This window comes from Quercus suber, unplaced genomic scaffold, assembly GCF_002906115.3.
Source record: "Quercus suber isolate HL8 unplaced genomic scaffold, Cork oak 2.0 scaffold_528, whole genome shotgun sequence".
In the NCBI taxonomy this organism is placed as follows: Eukaryota; Viridiplantae; Streptophyta; class Magnoliopsida; order Fagales; family Fagaceae; genus Quercus; species Quercus suber.
Window position 1 is genome coordinate 189,586 of NW_027069977.1, and position 20,968 is coordinate 210,553.

Genomic DNA, 20,968 nt, shown 5'->3' on the forward strand with positions numbered 1-20,968 from the left:
TTTGAATTAAGGATTCTAATAATTCTTCTTGATCTTTATCATCAATCTTTAGCATGTTAAACTTATTTTTTAACTTACTAGGTTTTTATTTGCAATCTTTACTAAATGTCCAGGTTTTCCACAGTTGAAACATTTACCTTTACCTGATCTTTGGTTAACATATTTTTTAGAAACATTTTTCTTTTTAGCATAAAAATCATTGAAATTAGTTTTGTATTTTTTATGTTGTTTTATGCTTTTATCATGTTTTTTTACCCTTTTGCATGGAAGGAGCAATAGGGGGTAAACCATATTGTTCACAAAAATTAACCATTTCATATTTAGCTTTATTTATTTTTTTAATTGTTGTTTTAACTGTTTTTCATCATTGCACATATTAATTCCAAGTTTTTTAATATGCTTAAAATATCACCATAAGTTAAGTTATCATAATCAACAAAATCATTTTTACCAATTAATTCTTATTTTACCTTATGAGCAAAGATAGGAGGCAGATCTCAATAAACTTTTCTTTCCAATAAGGTTGTAACAATCTTTCCAATGCGTTACTCTGGAAAGGAAAACATCTTGATACCATCTGTAATCAGACATAGTAGGACATCTCAAATTATTTGGCAAATCAGAAATTCGAGATGAAAAATTAGATGGAATACCAACAAAATGTTTGATAATAGTATAAATAAAGGTATTGAAACCATCAGAATACCTCACCAATAGTTCATCAAAAATAGCAAACCTTCATCATTCTTTTTAACAGCATGTTTAATAGAATTTTGGATTCTTCTGTGAGATAAGAATCCCACCATCCACGAAGAGTACCAGAAAAACCAGTAGCAAGTAAATCAACAATTTCAGATTGGTCAAAAACATGATTATTTTGGTAAGCAATACCAACCATAAACATATGTCCCATTTTATTAATAATTTCTTGTTCAAAAAAACCATCAATATTCCATTCATAAATTTTATCAGCAGAAACAGAAAACTGGGTTTGAAAAGGTCTTTCTTCAAATTGCATATCAGGAGGAGTAGGTTTTGAATACCAATTTTTTGTAAGAAACATGGGCTTGAAATTTTTAACAAATCTTTAATTTCTGGGAAATCATTATCAAAAACCTTTTTAGCAAAACAAAAGAAACAGTGTCAAATCTGTGTTTTCATCAGAACAATTTCTTTTTCATTTCTTGAAATAGAGCAAGCAGCATGAGTACTTATAGAAGTACCCTCAATTTTAACTTTTAAATCAGCAAGTATTTTTTAACAATTTCAAGAGTTTTGGATTGAGAAGTTTTAAACTTAAATTTGTTATCATAACTGGGTAAATTAATCAAAGGTTTCTTAGTTTTAACAGAAATAGGTTTTTCAACAGAGGCAGACTTTTCAATAGAAATAGCTTTTTCAACATTTTTTCTTCAATCGGTCAAGCTGTTGACCAATAACATAAAAGATTCATAGTAAAATTGTTTTTTCAATAAGACTAACAATGAGACTTTGATCATCAGCAATTTTGAAAGGATAAGCTTTAACATCAGTTCTGCCAGTAGTTATCAAAATAATCTCAAAAGGTGGAGACTAGACCTAACAATGGTTTTGTCACCTTTAACAAAATTTGATTTCTTTATCACATTTAAATGATTTTTTGAAACTTTGTCTTTTGAAACATAATAATTTTCAAGAAAATCCAAGAACAAAATATGTCTTTTCAATTGATTCATTTTTTTCTAACCATTTTCTTTTAACACGGTCTTTCTTAGACTGAGCAAAGTTGTTTTGAAAATATTTTCTTTTACTTTTGTTTTTAACAAGCATGAAATCATCATATAGGGGAACTAAATCAACTTCAAAATTTTCATTCAAAACAATTAAAACTCTTAATTGGTTTTGGTAAACAGGATTTTCAATAGGAGGAAAACCAAAGTCAGATGGACAAATAGATTTAGTATCATCTTTGGGAATGTTCCATTTCCGGAAATCAGGAAGTTCATTATCTTCAACAGTGTGATCTTCTTTATTTACAATATCAGGAGGACAACCAGTCCTGGAGCTGATAGAGGAGTTTGATCTCCATAACTTATCCATACTATCTTAGGTTCAACACTCAGTTATCATGTTTTTCTCACGACCGTTGCATTTCGTAACACATACTCTAAGCAACCCTATACCACACACATGCCCTACACGCCCTCTCTTGGCTCAAACGGGCCTTACAGTCAAGTTCTGAGAATTCACTTTACGTCTAGGGTGGCGCCAACAACGGTAAGAAGGGGACACAACAACGGAGTACTAAAGGTTCGAGTAAGCACAGACAAGTTACAAAGACATTATATATATGTGTGTGTGTGTGTGTGTGTGTGCAAAAACAAAACATCATGAGCAAAGTATTCATAATCACCAACTCTGATAATTTCTCAAAACATCATGACTAAAATGAGCAAAAATTCCTTGTAGAAAATCAAATGGAATTTGAACAATTAAGATTCTACAAACAAGTACACGCTTGAAACGCCTCATCGAAGAATACATTCACATACATGTTAAAATTTAGCTCGTCCCACAAGCATTCTTGGTAAAATGTCTATTAAAATCTTCCACAACGTTATAACAAGATAATTAACAAATTTTTATAATACAAGTAGCTCTCTTATTTCCTTAGAAAACCATAAGTTTGAAAAATAGAAACTGCTACATCTTTAGGAAAATCTCAATTTAGCAAATTCTACTTACCCTCGCAAGGCTAACCAACTTCGAGTCTTTCGGCTAAATATTGCTAAATTTAAAACATATTTGCATTATAGGTATTGTTTCAAGTTATTCAGGAGAATGAGGAAAGAGGTTGAATTTCGGCAACAGTGTTGCCAAAATTCAACAAAAAGTAGGAGAGAGAATGACAAAAAGGAGGAAAGAGAAAATCCTAATTTCGGCAACAGTAAACCTTGAATTTCGGCAACAAAGTTGCCGAAATTCATCTGCCCAATTTTCCTCTGCCTGCCCAAATGTGTGAGTGTGAGAAGTGCAATAATGAGTGAGTGCCCAAAAAAAAAAAAAGTAATTGTGGCAATGGTATTGCCGAAAATGGTAGGAAAAAAAAAGTGAATGCAAAAATCTGGGGAAGAATTAAAGAAAAATATAATGTGCTACGTACACAATATTTTTAAAATATTTTCACAATAAATCACAATTTAAATTTGACATTGAAATTACTATTTTAATTTAACAATAACAACAAGTAACAACCTGATACTTAGAATTTGTTATAAAAATATTGTAAAAATTGTGTGCACTTATTATTTCTTAAAAAAAAAGTGTAATGGATTTGCCGATAATTTTGTGGCAATTGTGGCTTGCCAAAAATGGGAGGAAAAAAAAAAGTTTCAATGGGTTTGTGGCAATTTTTTTTTGGCAATTGTGGCAATGTCATTGCCGAAAATGGGAAAAAAATAAAAACTTTTTTTTTCCTAATTGTGGCAATGGTATTGCCGAAATTGTGGGGGAAAAATTTTCCCCGCAATTTTGGCAATGCCATTACCACAATTAAAAAAAATAAAAATAAAAACTTTTTTTTTCCAAATGGTATTGCCGAAATTCGGCAATGCCATTGCCACAATTAGTAAAAAAAAAAATTCCCAATTTTGGCAATGGCATTGCCGAAATTGCGGGGAAAAAGAAAAAAAAAATTTCCACAATTTCGGCAATACCATTGCCATAATTGGGAAAAAAAAAATTTTCCCAATTGTGGGGAAAAAAATTTTTTCCCTAATTTCGGCAATGCCATTGTCACAATTGGAAAATAAAAATAAAAACTTTTTTTTCCCAATTGTGGCTATGGTATGGCCGAAATTGTGGGAAAAAATTTCATTACCATAGTTGGAAAAAATAAATAAATAAACTTTTTTTTTTCAATTGTGGCAATGGTATTGCTAAAATTGTGAGGGAAAAAATTTTTGTGGTAAGTTTCATCCAAATTTACAGTAGCAACTTGTGAGTTAATTTCGGCCAACAAATTTTGTGAATTTCAAAAAACTCAAAACATAAAAGTTGTAGATATTTAAGTCACGATTTCATCCCATCTGGCCTTTAGTCAATTGGATTTTTGAAGAGAGAGATACGTCTAAAATACTGAGTAGTGCTCAAATTTGATTTTTCCTCTTTAGATTATGGCCCTTTGATTCCTTTCCTTATTTGAAACTTTCAAACATGGTAAATGACCCAAGCACTCCATAAAAAGTATACATTTTAAGGTGTCATCGAAACCCTAAACTATAATACACAATATATATATATATATATATAGACACACACACAGACACAAAATAAATAAACATACACCCCAATCCAACTTGCAGTGGTAGAAAACATTGTAGCATCTGGAATTAGTACAATGTTCTTTCAAATAATACAAACTAATAACATGGTCCAACTCCTAAAAAAAAAAAAAAAAAGGTCCAACCAATCCACTGAAGTAGATTGAATACATATGGTAGGTCATTCAGTTTAGCCACTAGTGGAGCCAGCCACAGTTCGAGTGGGGCATGTTCTTCTATTATGGCCTTCTTGCCTACAGAGACTGCACAATGGCCTTGGTTGATGCTCTGCCCCTTCGTCCATTTCATTTCGAAGCCGAGTTGTTCTTGGTCGACCTTTTTCACGGCGCAGCTTGACATTAGGATACAAGACCGAAAAATCAGGTTCATTCCAATGTACACTGTCTGGAACCATGCGAAATCTAGGTGCATAACAAGCAACTTGTTCTTCCAAATGGTAGCAACAGTCGATATATCACATTGCAAAGATGCCTTGATATTTACGCACAGCAATGACATGTGAGCACGGCATCTTATAAACCTGCCATTTTTTACAACTACAAGTGTTCTGCCTCAAATTTACCTTATGACGATGATTACCCTTATATGCAAAGTTAGGATTTATTGGTGTTCTGACTTCAAACAAACCATCTTCATGACTGAACACAGTAACTGAATGCTTTGGTGCCTCTTTTTCCCATTTATTGAATTTATTCTTTACATAGGCCGTAATGAGTTCCCCGGCAGTAACCTTTGCGCGTGCCTTAGTATACCGATCAGTAAAGTAGGCTACACAACGGTAGTATGTAAGTTCAACTAACGCAATTATGGGCAGATTTCTAGCACTCTTTAGAATTCCGTTGAAACTTTCAGACAAGTTTGTCATCATTGCCCCGTAACAATGTCCACCATCGTGTGCTAACGTCCACTTGTCCACCGGTATTTTCGATAAATACTCCTCACCATCTGCACTTAATTGAGTAATTCTATCCCTGGTTATTTGATACTTTCATAACTGATTCTTCATGCCTGCCCACATTACCATAGCCTTCAAGTTTTTATTCCCAATTTGTTGATTGAAATTGCTAGCCAAATGGCGAAGGCAAAAATGATGATACCAACGTGTCGATTAACATATAGTCCGTATCGTTGCCATTATACCAGGGTGACGATCAGATATGACACATAACCCTTCCCGATTAGTGACATTAATCTGAATACAACGCAAAAATCAATACCAACTATCATCAGTTTCCTTCTCTACAATGGCAAAGGCAAGTGAAAAAAGTTTGTTCTCACCATCCCACGCTGATGCAATCAGTAACGTACCTTTGTACTTACCATATAGGAAAGCTCCATCTATACTAATCACTAGCCTACAATGTTGAAAACCTTTAATTGATGGACCAAAAGCCCAGAACACTCTCGAATATTGCACAACCTGGCATAGTAGCAGGTACTGTTCTCCAAATAACCCTACTGCCCGGGTTTAAATCAGTCAAAGTTTTCAACCATTTTGGCAATAATTGGTAAGATTTGTCCCAATCGCCAAATGCTCTACCAATTGCTTTTTCTTTCGCCTCCCACACCTTAAAATAAGAAGGCCGGTATTGGTACTTACTGTAAAGAGTCTGTTGAAGGGAAGAAATCTTGATGATTGGATCATTTTTGACAACATCCCTCAACTCTTTCTCAATAATATAGGTGTCTAATTGCTCATGATCTTGTGTGAGCGTGGACTCTGTACATGTGTGGACTATTGTATGTCCTAACCTCAAACAACCCAAGTGTAGCCCGGAAGCATGCTCGAAGACGCCAAGAACAATTTATGCACCTTACAGACCAACATGCTGGATCTGACTCTTTTATACAAAATGTTTGGTTCCTCTTGATGTAATAGTATTTAACAGCAGCTTGTAGTTCATCCTTATCGGCAAAAAGCAAGCCCACATAAAACTCTTGGGTAGGGTCCCAAATACTCTGAGTGGGCCTTTCAAATGGTGGGGTTGGATCAATCATATTATCCCACGTATTTTGTGAAAAGCTTAGTGATGAAGGTTGATGGAATGCCATAGCTAGACTACTTTCATAATTACCTTCATTTGGAGGCTCCTGTTCATCTCCAACATCATCAAGGACCTCGTCATCATCAAGGACCTCATTGTCATCAAGTTGGTCATCATTATCCATGGCTCGCATCCTTTCTGATAATGTATGGACCATATTTTCAGTAGTAGCAACTATGCGATGTGTATCATTGGGATCATTAGTAGTCTCTTATGAGACATGCTCAGTTGGATTATCATAGTCAGCATCACTAGTGTTTATTAACCGATAAGGAACATGTTGGTCCTCAGTTGCGCCATGAGTATATGGAGCATGGTAGTCAGCACCACCAATGTTGATTGGGGAATGAGCCACATCTTCAAAATAAAGACCAATATGAGTGGCATATGGATCATGGAAGTGCCCGCCATGTGAATAAGTAAATGATGCACTCGGTCCTTCGTTGGCATATCGAATGGGAAAAATATCTCGGTGGCTTCTTATGGGCTCTACACCCACATATAACTCTGCACCTACAAATCCATATTGGTTGTCTAACATACTGAATATTGCATTGACACCATGATCATCTTCTACCAAAACTTGCTGGTAAGTCACAGGATATGGATGACATTGAAAAGGAAATCTATACCAAATCGTCAGTTTTGAATCTTCTCTATTTATATGAAGCGTGGATGCTACTCCATCACATAGATCTTAAAATGTAACACCCGGGCTTAATGGAAGTATAGAAGGAGGTGGCCCTTCGTAATAAACCTCATTTTCTCCATGTTTAATTATTCCACCGGAATGAATGAGAAAAATGAACAACTTTTCTGCCATCTATACTAAAACATAATAATAGTATTAATATATTAACATTACACAACCATTACAATGCAATACAAGAAGGTAATCCATTAAAAATATTCAATGTTTAAATAGCTAGAGCTGAGAGAATTCTGTTAAAGAGGATTATTTCACTAATAATAATAATATTAAAATATTTTTTATTAAGGTTGTAGAGCATATACTAGCCTCTTTTTTTTTTCTTATAGCGTACGTGTATATTATAGGCTAACAAACTAAGTATTTCTTTAAGGAAAAACTGGCCTGTCATGTTGAAATATATTTTTGCTATAGGAAATTTTCGACAAGAATTCATGGACAACTAATTTAAAACATATCATACAAATCAGTTCATGTTACAAAACACATAATGCAAAAAACAAGATTTCTATGCTTAGTTATGCCCAAAAACATGTCAACATGAAATATTATAAAAAGAAAAATAACTACTTAAGAGATGTAACTCACCTTCTAAGAGGTAAAGGACGGATAGATATTTGCAAGTGTTGTTACTTATAGTTATTTATAAAATGTATGGCACGCATGAATTGAAAATAGTTGATAGAATTATAAGGGGAAAAAGAGTAGAGAAGGAGGTTGATGGAATAAGAAACACAAACCAAACTGTTTCGGTCAAAAAAATACTAAAGAATAGAAAGACAAAAAAGGTACTCTGAGGAGTTGAGGGAAATACATTCGAGAGTTGGGGGGAATATATTCGATGCATGCAGAGAATAAGAATCAAATGGGATGAGGAGTTTAGTTGATTGATTGATTGAAGCTTTGTTTTTTGTTTACTTTCTTTGCTTTTTTTGTTTACAGCGTACACATAAGAATCTACGTACTTTTTTCCTTTTTTTTTTTTTTTTACAGCGTGTACATCAATCATTTTTTTTTCTTTCGTATTGTAAAAATTTATGTACTTTCTTTAATTTTTTTGGTTTACAGTGTGCACATCAATCATTTTTTTCTTTTATAAGAATCTATGTACTTTTTTTGTTTTTATTTACAACATGCACATCAATTATTTTTTTCTTCCATTTCGTATTGTCTATGTACTTTTTTTAAAATAAGAATCAAGTTGCTTTGTACTTAAATCTATCCCTATTTGTTTCATAGGGTACTTTTACAATACGAAAGGAAAGAACATAACATACACAAAAACCAAACTGCTTCAGTCAAAAAAATACTGAAGAATAAAAAGACAAAAAAGGTACTCTGAAGAGTTGAAGTCAATATGACAAAAAAATTACTCTGGAGAGTTGATGTGAATATGAAAAAATGTGAGTTGAGGTGAATACTGAAGAATAAGAATATGCATACTTTCTTCTATCTTTCTCCTATATTTCGGCAATGTCATTGCCACAAATCAATTGCAACTTTTTTTTCCCTCCCATTTTCGGATTGTGTAATTTTTACAACATTTTTACAACAAATTCTAAATGGCAGGTTGTTATTAGTTGTTTTTGTTGGATTAAAAAAGTAATTTTAGTGTTAAATTTAGATTTGAACTAATAATAATTAATCACATGTGATTTATTGTAAAAATGTTTTAAAAATATTGTGTAAGTATCACTTCTTTTTTCTTTTTTTTTTAATTCCTCCCAATAATTTAATTCCTCCAAACAATTATTCTCAGTATTAATTTTTATTTTAACAAATTCTAAGTAGCACTTTTATTTTTATTTTAACACCTTAAAATGTATACTTTTTATAGAGTACTTAGGTCATTTACCATGATTGAAAGTTTCAAATAAGAAAAGAAATCAAAATGCCACAATCTGAAGAGGAAAAATAAGATATAAGCACTCATCAGTATTTTAAATGTATCTCTCTCTCTCTTCAAAAATCCAATTGACTTAAGGCCAGATGGGATGGAACCGTGACTTAAATATCTACAACTTTTATGTTTTGCGGTTTTTGAAATTCACAAAATTTTTTGGCCGAAATTGACTCACAAGTTGCTGCTGTAAATTTGGACGAAAATTAGATGGTGAAAGTTTTATTTTTCTTTGACACTTTTACGAGGATTTGGAAGAGAGGCCATGGAGAATTAAAATAGAAATGTACACCATAGTAAATAGATGTGTGATTAGATTAATTGGGCGCTAAATTTAAATGCCAAAAAATGTGTACACATTTCTTATTTTCGCAAAGGTCTTACGGTTAGTAGTATAATGTGCTATGTATATTATCTAAGCATAATATTTTTTGCTACAATGATGCATAAACAACGATAGTACTTTAATATATTCATTATCAAATAGTCATTTTACATTGATTAGTCATTGCGCCGATGGGGTACACGAAGTTTTTGTTGTGTTCCACAACATGGAGAATGCCTATTTACTCATTGTGGATACTTTCGTGCTGGCACAGGACTTTTCCCCATGCGCCTTGGCTATGTTCTAATGTCAACTTCTGTTTGATAATGACCACCTTCGTCACTATCATTATCTGAAGACACCTCTATATCTTCTGCATCTTTTGCATCTTCCCCACTATGCTCATTTGAGGCATCTTCCTCAGAGTCTGTTACGGAGGCCTCTCCCTCACTGTTTAGAGCACATGCCCATGTATTTGGTGGTGTGTAGAAATCATCAATATGAGGGGCTGGTTGGGAAGGTTGTGGTATGCAGAAATCATAGTTGTACTGGCTATCTTAGCCATAATTGTATTGCCCAGCAAAAGATGGAGGTGGCAATGGGTGATAGGAGGAAGATGTTGAACTAGGTTAGGGATAATGGTCATAATTAAACAAACCCTCAAATCCTTGTCCTATGGAAGTGGGTAATCTAATCTGTTCATTTAAATTCATGCAGTAGTTGCTGACATTAATTGGATTATACTCACTAAAGGTGGTTGGGTCATTACCAACAGATGTTGAAAGCTCAGCTTAGGTAGAGCTGTACATATTCTGTTGTGTAAAGGTGGATGGTTCAGCTTCATCATTTCTATGTTGTGTAGAGGTGGACGGTCCAGTTTCAGTTTGGGTTTGCGGCTGTCTTCTTTGTTGCCTTTATCGTCGCCCGAAGTGTGTCACCCTCTGAGTAGGGATGGAGGAAATATTTTGTTCCATTGATAACTTCACTCGGGTAAGGCCCTCTACTACTGGTGTAAGGACTTGCTCTGCAGTGAGATCATTTCTTTGTTGGTTTGCAACAGCTAAATTTAACATATTATTGATCTCAGTTTGCTGCCACCAAAAAAAAAAAAAATTTATTAGTGCAGTATTATTGAAAAAAATAAAACAATAATTTGTTATCAATTAGTGCAGCATTCTGTTTATGTAAATAATTTGTTCTAATATTAGTGCAGTATTATTGAAAAAGCTAAAATAATTACCTGGTACGCATGGGCAGCCGCCTCTGGTGTCGTGAATAGGTGACAATTTTGCTGGTACCATGTTGCGTAGTCCACACCTAACTCGAAATGCTCATCCCCAACTACATGTTCAGTGCGCGCGTTCCAAAGCTGGTAGTATTGTGCATGCTGCGTAAGCCAATTGACATTGGACTTCCCTATCATCTTTATACAATGCACAGAATTATCCAAATTATCAGTAGGCCATTTTGGACATCTTTGCAACAATCCAAACTGTCGCATGACTCTTTCTGGATGGTAATACTCGACAATTTGGAAGCATAGCAATGGTGCTGTTATAGTCCATATATGTATTTCTACAAGACACCATGGATGCAAATAATTATCATATGGTGTCCAAACAACCTGCAATTTCAATTACAATAACTATGTTATAATCAATAAAATTAATAATATAACTAGTAAATTAACCATTGATGCATTGTGATATATTACATGTTCATTATATTGTGTGTCGTGATTAGAACGGTACGTAGGCAGAACATGCGTTGGTGTGAGTAAACGTTCTCCTAGCATCCCACCTATACACAATTAATGATTGCCACTGATTTTAGGGTTTGAAAGTATCAAGGATAAATGCTACAGTATACAATATTATATAAAAATAGAAAGTAAATATTATACATGCAACCATATGATTCGTCGCCATTTAAATTTATTGGATTTATTGGAATTGGGGTTAAATATGGAAGATGCTCCCATGCCCATAATTGTAATATGAAAACAGGACCTACAATCTCCATACTTTTTTTAATAGCAGCAGTACACAGCTCTTTATAAAGGAAAGCAAGTGTGGCCCTACCCCAACTATATTCCCCAACTTTTCCAAAGTCATCTAACAAGTTGAGAAAACAGCAATGCAATTTACTTTGGCTCTTATTTCCAAATAGTAAAGCCAAAACCTGAAACATGTATGTCCTAGCATACCGTTGGATTGTTATAGCATTAGCACCCTCTGGTAAGTTTGAGAATGTATCTTTTACCCATGTTATTTTAAGGCCACCATATTTCAATGCTGTTGCAGGTGGTGCCACTCCAAGTAAATTATCACAAACATCTCCCCATTTCAAATTAGTGGGCCCGCACACTGCTTTGCCATCAATAGGCAATCCTTACAGGATTGCTATATCTTGTAAAGTGATTGACATTTCACAAGTACGTAGGTGAAATGTATGGGTATCAGATTGCTACCACTCCACTAAAGAAGTGATAAGGCCCCAGTCAATATCTATATGTGGGAGGCAGGTAACACGATATAGTCTACATTGCCGCAAATATGGGATAATACACTCGCCTAACTGCGGGAAGTGCAAACGGTTAGGGTCGCACTCATAAGGTGGAAACCTGATTTTTTTTAAATGTACAATGTTATATTACTAATGTTAAAATTATTTTCATGTAAATTGAATAATTGTAGATATTATTAAGACATTAATAAATTTGGATCACGCAATGTACATTGCCTTCCATTGCATCATTAGAGATGTGATATTGTTATCGCTCCATTTCAAATATATCCTACGTTAAATGCTACAATGAGTTAAACCATGCAACTTCCATTTGTAGTAAATAATAATAATAATAATAATAATAATAATAATACACATGCATATCTTTATTATAAACCAACAAACATATTATGCAATATATTTTTTCCAAGTAATAGATGTAATAATTGATAATAACAAAACATATATTGATTATAAAAAGATCACAATAATACAATTTATTACAATTTTTGTGGTCATGTACTAATAATAACAATAAATAATATTAAATAATTTCAAAAATAACAAATACAAATTTAATTAGAGAGTTAAGATGCTTACCACAACTGTGATACCAACTGAAAGAATGAGAATTATAAAGTGATATTTGCAAAAAAAAAAAAAAAAACACAATCAGATAACCATAAAAAATAATTTACCACAACTGTGATACCAACTGAAAGAATGAGAATTATAAAGTGATATTTGCAAAAAAAAAAAAAAAAACACAATCAGATAACCATAAAAAATAATTCATTAACCTAAAATTTGAATAACAGCAGCAACAACAACAACAACAACAATAATCATAATCATAGGCATACAAATAATATTAACTACAACTAAATTAATATTTACAAAGCAAAAAAACTTACGTTAACAAAAAACTTACAATTCTTAGTTGTTCACCTAAAATAAAGTAAAAGACTAACTGAACAATCGGAAGACCTTCTATGTGAGAATATACAATTCTTCAACGAAGGAGGAGTAATAAAAAGACGCTTGCACTTGCACTTAACTTGCCTTTTATTATTTCACTGAAAAAGACGTCTTTTATTACACAAGAAGAAAACAAAAAAAAAAAATCTATCTTTGAGAGAAATTACAATTAAGAAGAAAACAAAAAAGAATAGAAGTCTATCTAAAGAATTACAAAAGTGAAGAAAACAAAAAAAAATCTCTCAGAAAGATTACAACAGTAAAAAAGACAAAAACGAATCTTTCTAAGAGTTATAAATAGAAATAAAAAAATTGTTTACCATATAACTACTAGGTGTTCCAAAGTAAATTAAAAACTTGTATGATTGTATTAATGTCTTACCTCTTTCCAAATCCTTCCATTCCAAAAGAAGTAAATTCTGTACAGTGCGACCGGCGCACTACACATCATTCCGAGATTGATTGTATCGGGTGGGTCCCAGATCTCCATGAAATAGTCGAAGACAAGCCCTCCAGGGATTAGACAGTCAATGCAAAGCGTGCAGCCATGGTTAGGGTGTGTAGAAGTAGAAGCGAAGGGAAATGGGATGCCATAGAGACAGTGAGAGGCCATGGTTACAGAATCACATATGGGGTACCTAGTGGCTAGTGGTTCCATGGTTTTAAAAACCGGGAACCGGATCTCAATCTTGCCCGGTTCTCTTCGAAAATCGGAAATTTAAAAAATATGCATCAAAAACCGGAAATCGGTGGCTCAACCATCAAAACCACTCTCAACCCAGCGTGTAAAAAATATGACAGCGGTATCACTGATACAGTGACAAATGTGTTTGCAGAGAGAGAGAGAGAGAGAGAGTGGTAAAGAATTCGGCAGTTCAAGGTTTTAACAAAAATGAGAAGAAGCAGTTGCAGATCCAAAAGTTTTGAAAGAGAGGCTGAAGGAGAGAAGAAACAAAAAGTTAAGTAGAGAGTGGGTGGAGGAGAGAAGGATCAACCCACATATATCCGGCAAAATTAATAAGAAGATAGAGAAGTGGTCAAATTGGGTATTTAATGGAGTTGCAGTGTCATGCGCCACGGAGCTAGTCAGGCCCTTAGCTTGCACGTGTCCCTCCCATAAATAAAAAAAGCTTGCACGTGTCCCCACCAAACTGTGTTTTTCCTCTCGAGAAGTGTTTTTTTTTTTTTTTTTTTTTATATGAGATACATTCACTCTCCGAGTACACTTACACACACTTCTTAAAACACCTACCGACACCCGTTAAAAAAAAAAAAAAAACTACCGACACTTCTAACTTTGCCCCTCTCTACACGCTTCCCCACACTTCACATGTGGGAACCAAAAAAGACAAACAAAAGAAGAGAATCCATGTGAGAGGTCCGGTGAGGAGCCAAAGAAGAGCACTTGCAAAGAGTGCATGTCGTGTCCCACAAAAGCAAACAAAAACCAAAAAAGAGTACTTGCAAGTTGCAACAAAAAAAGAGTCCATGCCGTATCCCACATCCCAACCGATCTGACTAATATCAATTTTTTTTTTCTCCTTTTGTTTGTCTTTCGAGGAATTCAAATTCCATTGATTTTTTTTCACGTCAGTTCTGTTATTGAACTCGAGTTTAAGACTTGGGTTTTTTTACTGGACTCAAGTATTAAAAACATGTAGTGGCCGTTTGGGTTGAGCGTTTACATTTTTTCTTCCACATTTTCAGAATTTCTTTTTTTTTTCTTTGTGCATAAACAGTAATTTCACTTGTGTTTACTGTACAAAGGACAAAAATCATTGTTCACATACTATTTATCACGGTTCACAGTACTGTTTACGCACTAAAAAATATTAAAAATAGGTCCTACAATACTATTCACACATTTAAAAATTATTTTGATACAGTATTTTCAGTTTTCAGTTTTCAATTTCAGCAACAATAAGTTCAATCCAAATGGATCCGTAATTTTACTAAAAAATATTAAAAAATGGGTCCTACGGTACTATTCACACATTTAAAAATTATTTTGCTACAGTATTTTCAGTTTTCAATTTCAGCAACAATAAGTTCAATCCAAACGGACCCGTAATTTTAATTTTTTAAATGGTTTTAGAAAATATATTAACTAACAAAATTGTTAGCAAAATAGTGTTAATTTGCAACAAAAAATTGATTTGCCATCTGCCTAATTAATTGAGATTTTTTTTTTCTTTATTTTTAGTCTAGATTCTCTTTGTTTTAAAGTAAAATGTTTTTAACTTGGTAAAATATTTTTTAGGTGTTTGATATAATAAGTAATTTTTTTTAATCAAATCACCAAAATTGATAGCTTTGTACCAAAGTCGCTAGTGCTAGAGGTCTAGTGACTAGACCATTGGAACCAACAATCGAAACGGTGGCTCCTATGACCGAACAACTAGAATCGACAACCAGAGTGATGGTTTCATCAACCAAACTATCGACAATTACTGTGAAAACGATATCTCCGATAACCAGACTGCCAACACCAATCGACAATACAATGTCTTCTGTTATTGGACCCTCCAACACCAATTACGGTGCAAATCTCCAACCATTGAACCACTGGAACCTATCATTTGTGAGTCATCTCCTACCACTGAATCACCAGCACCAATCATTGGAGTGGAGTTTGCAGACACCGAACTGCCAGCACCTGTCATCGAAATAATGTCTCCAACTATCAGATCAATGACCTAGCAACTATATGGGGGAGGGGAAACTACTATGTGTTTTTAGAAAATGTTTTACCAAATTTTCAAAGGTAAAACATTTTACTACTTTTACAAGTTTGACTATATTCTACTTGTAAATAGACACTTGAAAATGGGAAAAAATTTTCCGAAAAATATTTTACTTCAAAGCAAACGGAGCGTAAAATCTTAGATTAGAAGTAGTAAACAAGTGAATCGGTTCAGGTTGAGTCAGTCACATTAGGATTGAAAATGGGTTCGGATAAAAAAAATGGTTCATTTAAGCGGGTTAGAAATGGGTTGGGTATGGTCAACCTGTATTTTTCACATGATTTATTAAAATAAAAAAATAAAAAAAAAAAACATGTATTTGCCACTTGGTAAGTCATATAGCAAAATAATTTGTGTGAAACGCATTACTTTGAATTCATCACTTATATCAAAAAAGTGTTCAGCTCAATAAATTGATACTTGTTCATACATATAAAATTATACAAATCACAACATTATTAATCAAAATAAATAGCACAAACACAACGGAGACTAGTCTACCCTTTAAAATTTTAATTAAAACAAACACACAATATCAACGTCCCAAAACATAAAACAAAAGTACAAATACCCAATTAGATAGCATATTTAATAAAGAATAAAAGCATATAAACAATTTAAAATCTTAAAAACTAGTTTAAATGATACATGGTATTAGCTTACACTTTTTTTAAACCATACATTTCTAAAATATGTAATGGTTTCTCATTTTATATATATATATATATATGATTTAGAAGTTAATTGATTTTAAACTTTTCGGATTTTGCACCCAATAATTCACTTGTCACAAAAATTAAAAACTTAGATGGACACGAGGCGAAAAAATTAGACTCATATTGAAATCCAATTTAAAATCTAATTGGGTTTGGACTCATTGATTTTTACACTCAATAATTCACTTGGCACAAAATTAAAAATTAAATAAGACGTGTGGCGCTAAATTGAGAATCCAATTAAAATCAAATTGGATTTTCTTTGAGTTTTGACTATTAATATATATAAATTTGGGATATACATCAAAGTTTGATTGTTTATTTTTGTGTGGAGCAAAAAACAACCACAAGAGCCCAAGAAGGATTAAAGGGCTTGGGGAGTGAGCCCACTACAATTAATTTGTAGAGATGGGAATAGCGGACCAACACTGGGCTTCTTATCTAATGGGTTGAACTTTAAGAAAGGGTCTAGATGGGAAGAAGTAAAAAGTAGACAGACAAAAATGTACAAAGTAATATATTGATTCTTTCCCCGGTCAGACGAGGAAGCTTGGTACACTTAGTGCATGTTTGGATTGCATTGAAAACAGCAAATGTGCGCATCTGTGTTTTTTTGTGTGGGTCTCATACACTGTTCACAGGACTCGCAAGTACGAAAAAACACAAATCTAACTTTAAAACTGAGTCCCACGGCATTATTCACACATTTAAAAATTATTTTGCTACAGTATTTTCAGTAATAAGTTTTCAGCAATAAGCGGTATCCAAATAGACACTTAGAAGTTTACAAGTTTGGGAGTTTTCTCTCTCTAATCTCCAAGTTTTGGTCCCTGTTCAATGGGATCTCCTCTCCTTTTATAATGATTTCCTTTTCATCCTGACCCTCCACATTGAGGGTGGTTGATCTCCCTTAGATACTTGTCTGGTCTCGCTTTTGGAGGAAATGTTGAGTGAATTGCAGGCTATCTTGACATTGTTCAAGTGTCATTTAACCATTAATACTGCTAACATAGTGGGTGCTAGGCATTCAATGCAGACGTGATGGGTGCTTCCTCGGAAAGTTTCCCACTCTCTCTCTTCCCATACTAGTCATTGTTGCCTCTCTCGATTCATGCTTCCCAACTAAGGGTGAGGTTCCTGTTGTTCACTTTGAGAGGTCCACGCCCAAGACACCTCCTCGGGTTATTAAGGGCCCTTGTCCAAACCCCTTTATCAAGCTATACCAGGTCTCCCAGCCTAGTGCTTACCTACTAGGATCGCACGCCCATCGGGCGTGGTCCAGCAAAGGTGCTATCCTCGAATCCCCCCACCCCCACAATTTATTTATACATGATTTTTTTTTATATAAATATCACATTATTGATGAGCAATATACACTTCATAAAATATCATTTTTTTTTATTTTGGCTATGGATTGTTAAAAAAATAAGCCTAAGCATCTATAATTTATGCAAATTTCATTGATATACTTTAGGTTTACTCATTTTACACTTATGAATATTTTTCATACATGTCTATAATTTCAAATATATGCTTTTAAGTCTACTACAATCATATTATCTTGGTATGTACTCAATCATTTGATATCTAAAAATTTTTACTTATTGCATTATTCAAGCAAGAAGAATCCCTTAATCATCATCTTTCAATTCGTTTGCATGCAACTAGATAAAAGTCTTAATTGTTTTCTTGAGACCATTGTATTTGAACAATGTTAAATATAAATTCATGTTTTTTTTTTAATGGCTTCATCTAAAAAATGTTTTTAAAATTTGATGTTTATTAGAAAAAGAAAAACCACGTGCATTATATTTGTCAACTGAGTTTGGCTTGTACAATGTAAAGCCCATAACAAACAAGTAAACCAACTACATCATAATTTGATTTTACTTTTTTTTAACCCAAAAAGAAAAACAAAAACAAAACAAAAAAGTTTTAAAAACAAGTCAGGTCACATGTTACCCAGGTCGGATTCACTCACAAAAAACAAGTTGAGTCACGGGTTAACCCATTTTTTATTCAAATAAAAAAAAAAATCAGGTTCAAGTCAGGTCAGCGAATTTTGACCTATTTTTTCACGTTTATTTTAGATAGTTGATACGTTATACCACTAGAGAGCCACGTTATAGTCTTACATGACATGATGATCTTAAAAATATATAAGAAGTGTATTGGGGTGGCGGCAAGTATTAATCAGAGTGTTCACATGACCACCCTGACTTGAATTTTTATATATATATATATATATATATCTTAAAAAATTATATTTTAAATTAATATGGGTTCCTTAGATACTTGTCTCGTCTCGCTTTTGGAGGAAATGTTGAGTGAACTGCAGGCTATCTTGACATTGTTCAAGTGTCATTTAACCATTAATACTGCTAACATAGTAGGTGCTAGGCATTCAATGCAGACGTGATGGGTGCTTCCTCGGAAAGTTTCCCACTCTCTCTCTTCCCATACTAGTCATTGTTGCCTCTCTCGATTCATGCTTCCCAACTAAGGGTGAGGTTCCTCTTGTTCACTTTGAGAGGTCCACGCCCAAGACACCTCCTCAGGTTATTAAGGGCCCTTGTCCAAGCCCCTTTGTCAAGCTATACCAGGTCTCCCAGCCTAGTGCTTACCTACTGGGATTGCACGCCCATCGGGCGTGGTCCAGCAAAGTTGCTATCCTCGAATCCCCCCACCCCCACAATTTATTTATACATGATTTTTTTTTATAAATATCACATTATTGATGAGCAATATACACTTCATAAAATATCATTTTTTTTTATTTTGGCTATGGATTGTTAAAAAAATAAGCCTAAGCATCTATAATTTATGCAAATTTCATTGATATACTTTAGGTTTACTCATTTTACACTTATGAATATTTTTCATACATGTCTATAATTTCAAATATATGCTTTTAAGTCTACTACAATCATATTATCTTGGTATGTACTCAATCATTTAATATCTAAAAATTTTTACTTATTGCATTATTCAAGCAAGAAGAATCCCTTAATCATCATATTTCAATTCGTTTGCATGCAACTAGATAAAAGTCTTAATTGTTTTCTTGAGACCATTGTATTTGAACAATGTTAAATATAAATTCATGTTTTTTTTTTAATGGCTTCATCTAAAAAATGTTTTTAAAATTTGATGTTTATTAGAAAAAGAAAAACCACGTGCATTATATTTGTCAATTGAGTTTGGCTTGTACAATGTAAAGCCCATAACAAACAAGTAAACCAACTACATCATAATTTGATTTTACTTTTTTTTAACCCAAAAACAAAAACAAAAACAAAACAAAAAAGTTTTAAAAACAGGTCAGGTCACATGTTAGCCAGGTCGGGTTCACCCACAAAAAACGAGTTGAGTCACGGGTTAACCCATTTTTTATTCAAATAAAAAAAAAATCAGGTTCAAGTCAGGTCAGCGAATTTTGACCTAGTTTTTCACGTTTATTTTAGATAGTTGATACGTTATACCACTAGAGAGCCACGTTATAGTCTTACATGACATGATGATCTTAAAAATATATAAGAAATGTATTGGGGTGGCGGCAACTATTAATCAGAGTGTTCACATGACCACCCTGACTTGAATTTATATATATATATATATATATCTTAAAAAATTATATTTTAAATTAATATGGGTCTTTGACCACCCTAAAAAAAATACTTGACCATCCTAAAAAAACCTTGAACACCCTAAATAACAAATTAAGCCCATTAAAAATAAAATTCAACCCCTCCAAAATTTTTGTCTATTGAATGTTGAACAAAAAACTTACAAGAAATGTTATATTCACAACATTTTCACAACTTACAAGTTGTTATTGATGGACAAAAAATGAATTTCAGTGGTAAGTTCAAATTAGAACCAATAAAAACTTACCACTTAGGCTTTGTTGTGAAAGTATTACAAAAATGTTGTAGACGTAACACTTCTCAAAAATTGTCTTTACAAACAAATTAGCCTAAAAGCCCAAATCAAACGATTAATTGTAATTTTTTAAATTGTGTTTTCAAATAGCATATTTTAAAATCACTGTTTTTTTAATATAAAAAAATGCACATTTTTCAAATAGCTAGTCTATTAGTGCTTGATTTAGTTTTTAGCCGAATTTGTTGATTTATGTGATACATGTTTTCAAAAAGATAATGCATTTGTTTATATTGTTACTTATTTAGGCAATATGTTGGTAATTGAATGGGAGATATACAACTTAATGATTGTTTGATTGTGTATATTGAAAAAGATGTAGCTAATAAGATTGATAGTGAAGCTATCATATCGCACAACGATTTCAAAATATGAAAACTTGAAAAATGAATTTTTAAAACTTTAAGTATTTGTGCCTTTTTTTGTGATGTTAATATATTCAAGTTTTATTTTTATTACAAAAATTTTAATTTAAGTTTTTTAATGACCACTCCGAAAAAAATTCCTAGAACCGCCACTGGAAATGTATAATAATATTTAATATATAATTAAAAAATATTTAGTAATAATTCATATTACCTTCATTATCAATCTTATTAGTTACATCTCTTTCAAATTTGTTAAGATTTAAATGGGTTTTTTCTGATGTTTAAGAGATCTCTAGCAACTTTTCCAAATTTTTGTACTGTTTGAAGAATGAACAGTTACATTTATCTTTTATCTATTACTTTTTCAAATACACTTTTCAACAGACTTTCTATTATTTCTCTATCTCATTT

The 20,968-nt window shown here is 32.9% G+C and overlaps 1 protein-coding gene across 1 annotated transcript; it reads right to left on the reverse strand.

Moving 5' to 3' along the window:
* Positions 1–9,416: 9,416 nt before the first annotated feature.
* On the reverse strand, positions 9,417–13,800 carry LOC112024995 (serine/threonine-protein phosphatase 7 long form homolog). The gene is made up of 5 exons (XM_024057645.2): positions 13,170–13,800; positions 12,508–12,524; positions 11,016–11,101; positions 10,542–10,925; positions 9,417–10,392 (listed from the first exon to the last, which is right to left on the reverse strand). Exons 1-5 carry the CDS (start codon positions 13,187–13,189, stop codon positions 10,216–10,218), a joined length of 684 nt encoding a protein of 227 aa, XP_023913413.1. The 5' UTR covers positions 13,190–13,800; the 3' UTR covers positions 9,417–10,215.
* Between the last annotated feature and the right edge of the window lie 7,168 nt (positions 13,801–20,968).